At 42.1% G+C, this 14,717-nt stretch overlaps 2 protein-coding genes across 2 annotated transcripts in view; one reads left to right on the forward strand and one right to left on the reverse strand.

Annotated features, from left to right (window-relative positions):
* Positions 1-778, reverse strand: part of Marchf1 (membrane associated ring-CH-type finger 1) — a 474,645-nt gene extending 473,867 nt beyond the window's left edge. The window contains 1 exon segment of the mRNA XM_042054962.1: positions 681-778. The gene's annotated coding sequence lies outside the window, so the exon portion shown is untranslated.
* Positions 779-5,718: 4,940 nt separating this feature from the next.
* LOC119811586 (liprin-beta-2-like) overlaps positions 5,719-14,717 on the forward strand; it is a 66,923-nt gene continuing 57,924 nt past the window's right edge. The window contains 1 exon segment of the mRNA XM_042054915.1: positions 5,719-5,887. Coding sequence (XP_041910849.1) covers positions 5,719-5,887 — 169 coding nt within the window.

The raw sequence follows: 14,717 nt of genomic DNA on the forward strand, positions 1-14,717 counted from the left end.
TTTTTAAAACCCTTTGAACTAACTCCTTAGAATCTGAGTTTTCAAGCAGTTTAACGTTATAGGAATGGCTGTGAATTCCACCCCAAAATAAAACCTGAATTCCATACGGTAATTATTATAGGCTGTGCTACGTTTTAAACAACACTTTCTTAAATAAAATACAAACAGACAGGCATCCAAGTCAAAATCCCATACAGAAGGCATAAGAAACAAAGAACAGTAGATCCCCAAGCACTAACTCAGTGTGCATTAGATGTGCGAGCTTTCTTAGCCCAGGACGACGCGCTGTTTTGTGAAGAAAGTTATTTCCCTGCCCTCCTCTGGACTCAATTAACATCAACAGTTCCCAAATCGGACAGGAATGGCACAAGTAAGTAACCCAGGAGCTCCTGGTTGTCCCTCAAGAATCACAAAGGAGATTCTGTAGAATTCAGCAAATGAGGCAGAAGTTTTACATATATTAAGCAGCAAGCATGTCTATAGATTTTCAGTTCGTTGTTTTTCAGAAAATAGAAGCTAAGATTTATCAGCTCCTTAGTCACACACGAAATGATTCAGCCTGCTCATACACACAGAGCTGGGAGCGAGCTGCTCTTGCGTTCATGCTCTCTCCTGTTGTACAAACAGAACGGAGCTGGCTGTGTGGGTTCTCTTATTGTGTCAAACCAAACTCATCTTACCTCGACTTCCTTGCTCTTCTCTTTGTTTCTGCCCACTGAGCTTCTCCCATTGCTGGCTGTCTCCCGGGCAGGGATTACAGAAATCTGGTGGAGGGGCATAGTGGCAGGGCTGCAGGTGGCCAAACCCTGATTGGACGCCTTATGGCTTCACACGCCCTGAGAAGCTCACCTGCAGAACTGTTCATATCCTTGCTTTGCCAAACTTGGATCTAAATAAAAAGGAGGAAAATAGTGTTGGAGACACTGTACAGCGGTGGCCAAGCACACTGAAAGGAAATTGTTAGAAATATGTAGGGGATAAGCCAAGGAGTGTCACATTTCTCAGAAGGACGATTCACTGCAAGTCATAACTGCACTGCTTTGTCACTCATGCGCCCCCTCCCCTAAGAGCATCACGGGAGACAATTCAATTTCTACGGTACCTAATAACTGTCGTGGAAACCAAGGAAACCCAGGTCTCATGGGCCCTTATTAACAACTGCTCCTTTTAATGGCACGGACTCCCACATGTGCAGCAACTGACACAGGCTTTTGTTTCTGCCCAGATCCCCAGGAGTCTGCGGAACACCCAGAGACATGCATCCTGCTGACAAGCTAAGTAAGCAGAAGGCTGAGAAGCTTAGTGTCCTATTTGGATACAAATCTCTTCCTCGAAAGGCTGGGCTGACTGCCTGTGTCATGACTGTCCTTCCTGCAGCTACAATAATCTGCTTAGGTCAAAGGAGCTGCCTGTCCTGGAGAGCATTACATGAGCTGCAAAGAGAAAAAAGGGGGGCGGGGAAGAGAAGGAGGGAAATGAGAAGAAAGAAGGGGAAAAGAGAAGAAAGAAGAAGGGAGTAGAAAGAGAGGGAAAGGAGAGAAGAAGAGAGAAATGGAGAAGAAGGAGAAGAGAGAGGGGAAGGAGGAAGGAAGAGAGTAGGGTTAGGAAAATGAAGAAGGGGACTAAGGAAAGAGAGGGAGAAGGGAAGAAGGGGAAAGAAGAGAATGGAACTAGGGAGAGAGAGGGCAGAAGAAGGGAAAAAAGAAAAGGAGATAAAGAGAGGCCTGGAGGAGAGAGAGATAGAGAAAGTAATGGAAGAAGGTAAAAAAGGTGATGGGTAGAGAAGGTAGAGAAGACGGGAGAGGAGTAAGAAATTGGAAGAAAGGAAGGGAAGGGTAAAGACTAAAGAGACAGATGGAAAATATGAGGGGGAGAGGTGAAGAGAGGGATAGGCAGAAGAGATAGGAAAAGGGAGAAGAGAAAGGAAATGGGGCTGAGGGAGCATGGCTGGGCAGGGGCAAAACCTAGGAAGAGAGGGACCAAAGCAGGAGCAGAGAGGGTAGAAGGAGGAATGAGGAAAGGGAGAAGCATGACATCTCCCTAGCCAACACCAGGAATGGGAGAGCTGAACCCTGCTTGTTTAAGCGCAGATCCACCCCAGGGCACTCAGTTCTGCTTGAGGTAACTTCTGTGCTCTCTGGAGAGCATTGGTTTGATTTGTATTTAAACCTTCTCATTTCTGCTAAGGATTCCAGTGTTTTCTTAGGAGGATAAAATGATTTGGGGAAAGTAAAGCAGAATTTCTGCATTTCTGCTCTTCAAATTACCAAAAAAGAAAAAAAGAAAAAAAACCACCAACATTTTGAAAACAATCCATGTGAGATTTTCACAGGTGTCACTGCGACCCATCTCCAGCTATCTTTGCATTTTATATCAACAATGGCATTTCCAATAAGATGCTAAAGTTTTTTTAGACTCAGGACAGAGATAAAGTATAGCAGAGATAGCTAATGTCGATGACAGTAATATAAAAGTTACTCATGAAAAGACTGTCAAAATAAAAACTCGTTTTAATCTAAACATTTACTCTAAGCATTGAAATAAATGCTTCTATGTATTTTCAGTTTTGGACCATGTATGCATTCCTCTTATCCAAGCTAGCCACCTTCATGTGGTTCATTCCCCTGCTCTCCATCTGGTCCATCTGAAGAGACTTTAAAAAGCACAGTTAACCTGAGGCGAGTTGGTGTGGTTTTGGGTTCATCGCGAGCATCTGAAATGAATCTTTAGCTAAACAGTCATGACTCCTATAAGGCAAATCTTCAGAACCATCTCGCCTAGCACTCAAGCCGCCTTAGTACAGTAGAAGCACACATGGAGACTGACCTGTTGCTGTAGAATCCTTTCTGAAAGTAGAAACGGGCTGCACTGCACTGAGTGTTCATCAGTCTCGGTTTGCAAAGAATGCAGAAACTTGCATGAAGGGACCGTGTAAGGCTTGTCTCTTCTAAAACTTCAGGCCTCATTCTCATTATTTAGAGGGCAAAGAAGGACAGATCAAGGCCTGCTTGCTATGGAGCACAAAACTGTCTTTAAAATAATCCATATGAAGCTAAATTGATGTTGGTTAAGCACGCTGCGGTTTAAGAGTCCCATCTGTGGCCCGTAACTGTGAAGGAGACCCATCCTTACTTAAAAGTAATTGTTAATCCCTTCATCCAGGACTGTCTTCATTAAGAGGAGGCTGGCAATGGAAGACTGTAAATCTAGTAGTCTGTGGAAAATACAAAATGTAAATTATAAACTTCTTTGGGAAAGTCTTATTGCTGGTGTTTACTCCACAGAAGCCTCTGGAAACAGCCAAGGCAATTTTCCAGATAAAGTTAGAATTCAGTAGTTTTCTCTAAAATATTCATTAAAGTTACAGGAAAGGAGATTTCTAGCTTGAATTAACAGAGTGCCTATCTTAATCCTGCACCTCATTATGCATGTAGATTGATCCTTTGTTTACTGTGAGATTTTTTTTGAAACTAAGATTTAAAATTTAAGTTAATTTGACTTATATGGTTGAGTTACTTCAATTTACAATCTTTTACCCAGAAATTAGGATTACAATTCAAATTTCAGGGAAAACATTTATTTCTTAGACTATTTTGCACATTAGACAAGAGAATGTCTGCTGATTCTTTTTAATCAACTGTTGAGAGTTAAGAAAATTAATAAACAATCTAAATTTTTATTAAGAATTGTGATAAACTGAGATAAAATTGGGTGATAGCTATTGGGGCAGAAAAAGATGTGTTTCCACACTTCATTTGAATATTTGTCTGTCTTGGAACACTGGTACAGCCATCAGTTGTGTCGGCAGTGTGTGTTCATCCAGGCTGTTCCTCAGGCAGCTCCTGAAATCCTTTCCAACCATAGTATGAAGTCTCCAGGGCAAACATCACACATAAGAATTGAAAGCTCAGAAACTGCTGGGGATTGCAGCTCTCCTATGGGAGTCCAGGCAGATTACACAGTCATTCACCCCGTGGAGTAAAGGAGGAGCCCTACATTTAATAGCTGTGCACTAACAATCTGCAGACAATGGCCACACTATCAAAGAAGAGCCTTTCAGCAGACTGGTATCCTCACAATTACACCCAATCAGATTTATAAACGGAACTCTGGAAACTTTGGACTATAATTATTGATGAAGCTGTCATGAAACTTCACGGTTGCCTGGACCCGGTTCCGTGAGAACATGGGAAAGTCTGTGTTGCCTCTGTGTTCTGACACTAGCCATGGGGTTTTGTACCACCACTGCATTGCTTACCTCTGCCTTCTGATTCCAGCGCTGTAGATACTAACTCTAACACTCATGACCGCAGCTTCCCCCAAAACTTTTGCTTTGCTACTGTTCTCAGCAAAGGCTTTTAAAAGACAAACAAAGCAAGCAGTACATCTGATCCTCTACCCTGAAACACATTTCAGTCTTCACAGGATCAATACATGAGTGTGGAAAGCTAACAGGCTGATTTGATGGTAATTACACAAGAAAGGAGCTATCAGGCAAAGACAGGAAAGCAAGAAAACACGCTGACTGATAGACTGATAGCTCAATCCAATAAACATTGACAGAGCATCACCTAGGGTTTTCACCATACTGGGAAGAAGCATCATACAGAAATCTTAAACACAATTTCCATGTCCCAGGAATTTAGTGTGCCCGTAGGAAGATGAGTAAATGATTTTAAAAAAAATTGACAGCCTACAACTACTAATGTTTAAAATTTGTGAAATACTGAGTGTAAATACCAGAGAAAACTTCAGTAACAGGAAGTCACAAGACTCAAAGAACCAGGCTTGGGTAAGACAAGACATTATTTGAAATACCACAGATTAGGCATTTGTCCGTGTTTGTTTCCCTGCTGACCAGAAGAAACTGGGAGACAACAGGGTTTATTTCAGCTTGCAGGTCACAGTCCATGATCAGGGCAAACCAGGGAACAAACTCACACAGGAATCCAAGCCTAGATGCAGAACTGGCCTAGAGGCCACGGAGGGAATCTGCTTGCTGTCTTGCTTTCCATGACTTCTTCAGACTACCTTCTTATACAGCCAATACCTCCTGACAATGATGAGCACCAAGGGCTGCCCACATCAATTAAAGCTAAAAGTGCACTAAGAGAGAAGCTGGACCACAGAGCACAAGAACTTCTTTGTTGGTTTCGGTTTTGTTTTGTTTTCCTAGTTCAGAACAACCTCTAACCCTTCAACTGTTCTACCAGGTACTTCACGAGCTTCTGCAGCTATGATAAACGCAGGTACGATACATCTCAAGCTGGCAGTAGAACTTAGGTGCCAATGTGGTGTTGGTTTTATAGGATTCAAAACTCTAAGAGTTCCTGAGCTATCAAGTTTCAAACCATGCTTCCATAGGTGCTGAGGAAGCCAAGAACTATGTAAAATGGCCAAGGATGTGGCAATTGCTCAGCCAACTAAACTGGAAATCTCAACAGTCCCAACATGGTTCTTAAGGCCTGAGGGATTCCTGGAGAGATATTGGTGTTAAGTTTGTATTTGAATCCCAGTGAAGCAGGTCTTAATATCAGTGAAGGAGTGCAGCAACCACAGAAGAAATAAATTAACTTGTTAGCAAGAATGGAGTTAACACAACTCCTGTACCTAAGTCTCAGCAAACATCATGGGAGAGATTTTAAGAGCCTGAGGAGTCTGCTGTATGATTGTGTCTTCTAGAAATGAAAATAAAACTATACCTATGATATCTATAATATGGCTACCAAAGCAAGACCTGAACAAGCAGAGCAGTTGCCTAAAAACAAAAGGCTGCAGAGAGAAGGAGAATTAGTCTCTACCAGTGATGAGCATCTGGCAGAGAATGGTTATACAATCCAAAGTGGTCAGCCCGGAAATCACATCAAAGCACACTACCCAGACTCAGGTTGTATTTAGAAAGTTATACGTGTGTGTGTTTGTGTTTGTGTTTGTGTGTGTGTGTGTGTGCGCCTGCATGTGTACAACAATACTAACCAAAGAAAAAGAAGAAGTCATCAGTTTGAGGGGTGGCATGAGAGAGATTGGAGTGGGAAAAGAGAATGGAAGGAGTTATGTAATTATATTGTAATTGAAAGGAATTTTTAAAAGCCCTTTATGATAGAGTTACAAAAAAAGGAAGGAGGAGGAGGAGGCAGGTGAAGAAAGGCAGTAAGCTTTCCTTCTTCTGTGTTCTTTATTTCTGGGTTGCTAGCCATATTTAGGATGGGTCTTCCCACTTCAAATAATCTGATTAAGAAAGTCTGTCATAGAAAAGCCAGCAGTTTGCAAACTATAGGCATAATGAGAAGCCAAATAACAAGGTGAACCCAAAGAAAAACATACATAGATCCACCTGGAAACTGAAAGCAAACAAGATCGCCGGACAAAAGTTGGGAGCATGGGGGTGGGGGTAGGGACGGAGGTGGGGATAAGAGAAGGGAAGGGGGGAGAGAGAAGGGAGAATGGAAAGACTGAAGAGAGCTTGAGGGAGTGGGAGCATGGAGATGGAGGAAGGGCAGATATAGGAGCAGGGAAGAAGATATCTACATTAAGAGATCCATTTTAGAGTTAACAAGAGACTTGACTCTAGAGGGAATCCCAGTGTCCACAAGAACGTCCCCAGCTTAGGTCCTTGGGCAGCAGAGGAGAGGGTTCCTGAACTGGCCTTGCCCCACTATCACACTGATGACTATCTCGAATATCACCATAAAATCTTCGTCTGGCAACAGATGGATATAGAGACAGAGACCCTCATCAGAGCAACGGACTAAGCTCCAAGGTCCAGTTGAAGAGCAGAAGGAGGAAGAAAATAAGCAAGGAATTAAGAACCGTGAGGGTGTAAGATGATATCTCAAAGTTGTTTTGATTTGCATTTCCCTGATAGCTAGGAAGGTTGAGCATGACCTTAAGTGTCTTTTGGCCATTTGAACTTCTTCTGTTGAGAATTCTCTGTTCAGTTCAGCGCCCCATTTTTTAATTGGGTTAATTGGCATTTTACAGTCTAGTCTCTTGAGTTCCTTATATATTTTAGAGATCAGACCTTTGTCAGTTGCAGGGTTGGTGAAGATCTTTTCCCAGTCAGTAGGCTGCCTTTGTGTCTTAGTGACAATGTCCTTTGCTTTACAAAAGCTGCTCAGCTTCAGGAGGTCCCATTTATTCAATGTTGCCCTTAATGTCTGTGCAGATGGGGTTATGCGTAGGAAACGGTTCCCTGTGCCCATTTGTTGTAGAGTACTTCCCACTTTCTCCTCTATCAAGCTCAATGTGTTCAGATTAATATTGAGGTCTTTAATCCATTTGGACTTGAGTTTTGTGCATGGTGATAGATATGGATCTACTTTCATTCTTCTACAGGTTGACATCCAGTTATGCCAGCACCATTTGTTGAAGATGCCCTCTTTCTTCCATTGTGTACTTTTGGCTCCTTTATCAAAAATTAGGTGTTCATAGGTTTGTGGTTTAAGATCCGGGTCTTCTATACGATTCCATTGGTCAACTTCTCTGTTTTTATGCCAATACCAAGCTGTTTTCAATACTGTAGCTCTCTAATAGAGTTTGAAGTCAGGTATGGTAATACCTTCAGAAGTACCTTTATTTTATAAGATTTTTTTGGCTATCCTGTGTTTGTTTTTCCATATAAAGTTGATTATTGTCCTCTCAATCTCTGTGAAGAATTTTAATGGGACCTTGATTGGGATTTCATTGAATCTATAGATTGCTTTTGGTAGAATTGCCATTTTTACTATGTTGATCCTCCCAACCCACGAGCAGGGGAGATCCTTCCGTTTTCTGGTATCCTCTTCAATTTCTTTCTTCAAAGACTTAAAGTTCTAAAATCCCAAACACCAATAATAACCTTTGCTGGAGAGGTTGTGGGGTAAGGGGTACACTCATCCATTGCTGGTGGGAATGCACACTTGTGCAACCACTTTGGAAAGCAGTGTGGCGGTTTCTCAGGAAATTCGGGATCAACCTACCCCAGGACCCAGCAAATCCACTATTGGGAATCTACCCAAGAGATGCCTAATCATACTACAAAAGCATTTGCTCATCTATGTTCATAGCAGCATTATTTGTAATAGCCAGATCCTGGAAACAACCTAGATGCCTTTCAGTGGAAGAATGGATGAAGAAACTGTGGAATATATACATGCTAGAATACTACTCAGCGGTAAAAAAACAATGACATCTTGAATTTTGCATGCAAATGGATGGAAATAGAAAACACTATTCTGAGTGAGGTAACCCAGACCCAAAAAGATGAACATGGGATGTACTCACTCATAATCAGTTTCTAGCCATAATTAAAGGACATCGAGCCTATAATTTGGGATCCTTGAGAAGATAATAAGAAGGTGAACCCCCCAAAAAAGATATAGTAATCCTCCTGGATATTGGAAGTAGACACGATCGCCAGGCAAAAATTGGAAACTTGAGGGTTGGGCGAGACGCGGCCAAGGGAAGATGGGGAGAGAAAAGTGTGAAGGGGAGAATGGGGGGAGCTCGGAGGAATGGGATGCTTGGGATACAGGAAGAGTGGATATGGGAGCAGGGAAGCATATATCTTAATTTAGGGAGCCACCTGAGGGTTGTCAAGAGTCTTGACCCTAGAGGGGTTCCCAGGTTTCCAGGAAGACGCCCCCAGTTAGTTCCTTGGGCAGCTGAGGAGAGGGAGCCTGAAAAGGTCAGTTCCTATAGCCATACTGATGAATTTCTTGCATATCACCATAGAACCTCCACCTGGAGATAGATGAAGAAAATGACAGAGCCCCACATTGGAGCACCGGACTGAGCGCCCAAGGTCCTGATGAGGAGCAGAAGGAGAGAGAACATGAGAAAGAAAGTCAGGAACGTGAGGGGTGCGTTCACTCATGGAGACAGTGGGACAGAACTAATGGGAGATCACCAACTCCAGTTGGAATGGGACTGACGGAACATGCGACCAAACCGGACTCTCTGAATGTGGCCAACAGTGGGGGTTGACTGAGAAGCCAAGGACAATGGTGCTGGGCTTTGATTCTTCTGCATGGACGGGCTCTGTGGGAGCTTTCTCAGCTTGGTAGATCACCTTCCTGGACCTGGGGGGAGTTGGGAGGACCTTGGTCTTAACATAGAGTAGGGAACCCTGATGGCTCCTTGGCCTGGAGAGGGAGGGAGGGGAGGTATGGGTGGAGGGGAGGGGAGGGAAGGGGGAGGAGGAGGGGAGGGAAGGGGGAGGAGGAGGGGAGGAGATGGAAATTTTTAAATATAAAAAAATAAACCATGAAAAAAAAAAGAAGAACCGTGAGGGGTTGGTCCACCCACTGAGGCAGTGTGCCTGATCTAATGGGAGTTCACCAAATCCAACTGGACTGGGACTGAATGAGCATGCAATCAAATTGGACTCTCTAAATGTGGCTGACAATGGGGGCTGACTGAGAAGCCATTGATAAAGGCACTGGGACTTGTTTCTTCTGCATGTACTGGCTTTTTGGGATCCTAGTCTATTTGGATGCAAAGCTTCCTAGTCCTGGATGTAGCAGGGAGGGCCTTGGACTTCCCACAGGGCAGGGTTTCCTGCCCTCTCTTAAGGAGAGAGGGGGAGGAAGGAGGGAGAGTGGGAGGGGAATATGAGGAGGGAAGTGTAAATTTTTTAATAAAAAAATTAAAAAAGAATTGAATCTATGAAAAGCCGCTTTATATAAAATTATTAAATGATCATAATTTAGATGAAGTTAAGAAAAATGTTTTTAAAAGTATAATAATTTCTACTGGAGTTCAATTAGCTGAATTACTCTTTAATGAATATCATATTATTAATCTGGACAGAGAAGACACTAGGTCATAGAATAAAATGCTATCATGCTGTATTTGTGTTTAAATTAAAATAACAAAATTAAGAAAAATAAACAAAAGCAAAACTGAAAAAAAACAATAAAAGAAAAGCCAGCAGTTTGCATTCAATTGCTTCTAGACTCAGTCAAGTTGCCATCACACAGGACACTGTGAATTTCCCCTTGAGTCTTCTGAAGAGGGTTTTCTGGCCACTTAGTGGGGTGTGGGAGCCCTGGTGAACAAGAAAATCAGTTGCCTTCCATTAGATCTGTCCCACCGTCTCAATGGGTAAACGCACTCCTCACGGCCCTGACTTCCTTGCTCATGATCTCCCTCCTTTTGCTCCTCATCAGGACCTTGGGATCTCAGTCCGGTGCTCCTATGTGGGGCTCTGTCATTTTCTCCATCCAATGCCAGGTGAAGGTTCTATGGTGATATGCAAGATATTCATGAGTATGGCAATAGGATCTGTACATTTCTGGCACCCTCTCCTCAGCTGCCCAAGGACCTAGCTGGGGGCGTCTTCCTGGACACCTGGGAACCCCTCTAGAGTCAATTCTCTGCCAACCCTAGAATGGCTCCCTTAATTAAGATATATAATTCCTTGTTTCCATATCCACTTTTCCTATATCCCAACCATCCTATTCCCCCAAGCTCTTCCCATCCTCCACTTCACACTTTTCTCTCCCCATACCCCCCTCCCCCCATCCCACCCCACCCGCAAGTTTCCATTTTTTGTCCGGCAATCTTGTCTACTTCCAGTATCCAGGAGGATAACTATATGTTTTTCTTTGGGTTCACCTTCTTATATAGCTTCTCTAGGATTTTTTTTACGAATTATAGGCTCGATGTCCTTTATTTATGGCTAGAAACCAATTATGAGTGAGTACATCCAAGTCCAGTTGGAATGGGACTGATGGAACAGGGGACCAAACCGGACTCTCTGAATGTGGCTGACGGTGGAGGAGAACTGAGAAACCAAGGACAATGGCAATGAACATGAACTCTACAGCATGGACGGGCTCACTGTGAACCTTGTCAGTTTGGTTGCTCATCTTCCTGGACTTGGGGGAGCTGGGAGGACCTTGGACTTAACATAGTGAAGGGAACCCTGATGGCTCTTTGTCTTGGAGAGGGGTGGAGTGGGGATATGGGTGGAAGGGAGGGGAAGGAAGGGTGAGGAGATGGAAATCTTTAATAAAAAAAAATGAGGAAAAAAAAAGAAAAAAAAAGAAAATCAGTTGCCACCTGCACAGTCTATGATTCAGCGGGGCTGTAATTGAGTTGACATTTCCTTGCAAATTGGTAAGTAGCAACTAACATGGTGACTGTATATTTCTTCTGTATTGAAAATGTTTCTGTATTTTAAGAAAAGAACAGTAAAAGCCAAGTGAGAAAGAGTAGCATCTGAGAATTATTTCCTCCAATTTGGCTACTAACATTCAATTTCATGACTCTCCCACTTAGTTCTCTGAGATGCTAGCTTCTCTGAAATGTGCAGCCCAAGCACTTTGCCTGCTCCCTATTCCAAATGGTAGCACAGGTATCTAGATGGGGGAGGCTGGCCATTTAAGACAAATACTTTTCTGAGAAGGACTTTTCTCCCTGTGGTTTTGCTGGTGGAGACTTTCCTTGGAGACAAAGCAGATCTTGGACCCCCTTCCTCTACAGCTTTAGCTCCTTCTGGCTGGAGGGGCATCGCTGGATTGCCTTGTTGCATTAACCCTGGGCAGAACATGTCCTGCTGTCACCAGTCTTGAAGGGTTCCATCATTTAATACATTTCCTAGACACTGTCAATCATTCCTTTCCTAGACTCCATGAGCTTTTGTACGTGGATCTTTCCTTGACTCTTCCAACTTAAAACTTATGAATCACAAAAGTTCAATATTAATCATGTGACTTTCTCTTTTCTTGATGATGCTTTATACATCATATAAAAAAACTCTTCCCAATACAAAATGAAACAATCAAGATCCATGATTGTTTATAGCATTTTACTTTTACAGATTATGTTTACAAATCTAATTTCTTTTGAGTTAGGTTTCTGTAAGGTATGATGTGATATAAAGGTTAATTTAATGAGCTATGTATATGCAATTCTAGCATCATTTGTTTTAATTAAAAACATATTACAAGACAATTATTTTTTTCACAGTGAAAAAGCCTTAGAGTTATCCCAATTATTCTCTCCAATCCTTGATATTATTTGGTTATGTATTTTGCTTTCCATATGTCATTTAAAAAGCAGCATATTGTCTCCCCCCCCCCCCATGCTCCCAATTTTCTCAGATCTTGTAAATTTCACCTTCACAGGGGAATCCATGTATGTCTCTCTTAGGGTTGTCTTTGCTACCTAGCTTCGCTGGGGTCATGGACTATAGATTGGTTATCCTTTGCCTTACATCTAATATCTAGTTATGAGTGAGTATATACCATGTTTGTCTTTCTGGGTCTGAGTTACCCCACTCAAGATGTTTTTTTTTTTTTTCTGGTTCCATCCATTTGTCTATAAATTTCAAGATGTTATTGGTTTTTGACGACTGAGTGCTACTCCACTGTCCAAATATGTCACTTTTTTTATTTATTCTTTGGAAGAGGGGCATGTAGTTTGTTTCTAGGTTCTGGTTATTATGAATAATGCTGCTATGAACAGAAGTCCTTGTAGTATGAGTGTGCATACTTTGTGTATATGCCCAAGAGTAGTACTGCTGGGTCTTGAGGTAGGTTAATTCCCATTTTCTGAGAAACCTCCTTACTGATTTCCAAAGTGGCTGTACAAAGTTTCACTCCCACAAACAAAAGTGGAGTGTTCCTCTTACTCTACATCCTCTCTCCAACATAAACTATCATTGTTGTTTTTATCTTAGCTATTCTAAGAGGTGTAATATGATATCTCAGAGTTGTTTTGATCTGTATTTCCCTAATGGCTAAGAATGTTGAGTAATTTTTTATGGTTTATTTATTTATATTTAAAAATTTCCATTTCCTTCCCTCCTCCTCCTCTTCCCTCCCCTCCCCTCCACCCTTACCACCCCTCCCTCCTTCTCCAGTCCAAGGAGCCATCAGGGTTCCCTACTCTATGTTAAGACCAAGGTCCTCCCAACTCCCCCCAGGTCCAGGAAGGTGATCTACCAAGCTGAGAAGGCTCCCACAGAGCCCGTCCATGCAGAAGAATCAAAGCCCAGCACCATTGTCCTTGGCTTCTCAGTCAGCCCCCACTGTTGGCCACATTCAGAGAGTCCGGTTTGGTCGCATGTTCCGTCAGTCCCATTCCAACTGGAGTTGGTGATCTCCCTTTAGTTCTGTCCCACTGTCTCCATGGGTGAACGCACCCCTCACTGTCCTGACTTTCTTTCTCATGTTCTCTCTCCTTCTGCTCCTCATCAGGACCTTGGGCGCTCAGTCCAGTGCTCCAGTGTGGGGCTCAGTCATTTTCTTCATCTATCGCCGGGTGGAGGTTCAGTGTCTTTTGAGCATTTGAGATTCTTATGTTGAGAATCTGTACTCCATTTTTAATTGGATATTATTTTGATGTCTAGTTTCTTGAGTTCTTTACACATTTTGGAAACCAGTTCTCTGTCTAATGTGGGGTTTGTGAAGATCTTTTCCCATTCAGTAGTCTGACGTTTTGTCTTATTGACTCTTTCCTCTGCCTTTCAGAAGCTCCTAAGTTTCAGGAGGTCCTATGTAGTTATTATTGCTCTCAGTGTTGGTACAACTGGTGTTATATTGCTTCCATACTTTCTCTTCTATGAGGTTCAGTGTGGTTGGTTTATGTACAGGGTTTTCCTGCCAGAAACATAGCAGTATTATGTCCCAAGGCCACCGTTTCCCTTAGAAATCCAGTGGCCACACAGGACTGATTTAATGTGATTGAAGTGGACTTTCCTAGTGCAGTCACCCACACGTGCAGGGTTAGGCTCATCTTGCACTGTGGGACAGAATCTACTCTTTGCCCCAGAGTGTTATTGTGCTGCCCTGGTATAATGGGTCTGTTGTGAGTTACTGAACACAACAAGCTTTAAACAATTTATTTTTCCATTGAACATGATAAGTGATAATAGTTGTTTAGATATAATACTCATGGCAATTCTCAGATCATTCCAAAATCTGTAGGCATGAGCCATCAATCTCCTATAAAATACATCAGAAGTTTCTAATGATATTTTAAAAATCTAAATTTCTTTTAAAATATTTACTTGTGGTAGATGCGACTTCTTATAAATTATGTTTTAAACATAGTATTTCTTGAATAACACAATTTGTGAAAGCATCTTCTTTTCCTTTAAAGGTTTCTGTATTTCATAATGTTTTACAAGTGAAAAATATAGTAACCGGTAACACAAATACACATAAAAGAGAAACGCGATTAAATGATAGCCTTCTAAATGCATTGCAGAACAAATATGTGTGCTTGTGCTTCCTCCGATGATGTCCTCAATATTTTAATCACTGTACAAGATTGCTCCATTTCAAAAAATAAGTTAGGATAATATGAGAATGTAACGAATATTGGAAGCCATAACGAAGTATGTTATTTTCTGGAGAAAAAAACAAGAATTCTACCTGCTTTCAAAATTTAAAACAAAAGTTTATGTATTTTCTATCTTTTTTAAAACCCAAAGTGAAGCAAGTCCAACTGGAGAGCTGTTTTTTCCACCCGCATGTGTATGTGCAGGCCAGTACTATAGCCTGAAGCTTAGCACGCCATGCTGGTCCTTGTGCCTCATTGGTGACAGGGCTGAGTAGAACTTCTGGTTGCCCCCTCCCTTTGGAAGCTTGCATGGTGCCTCCTGGTACCAAATTAAAAAAAAAAAAAAACAGTAAACAAGAAAACCTCACGAAAGTGAAGCAAAAGCATTTTTAGTTTTTCAGTTGGGAAGAAACTTAAAGCTACTTGCTAAGGAAGAAGCAATGCTT

The sequence above is a fragment of the Arvicola amphibius genome, chromosome 4 (genome assembly GCF_903992535.2).
Source record: "Arvicola amphibius chromosome 4, mArvAmp1.2, whole genome shotgun sequence".
NCBI lineage: Eukaryota > Metazoa > Chordata > Mammalia > Rodentia > Cricetidae > Arvicola > Arvicola amphibius.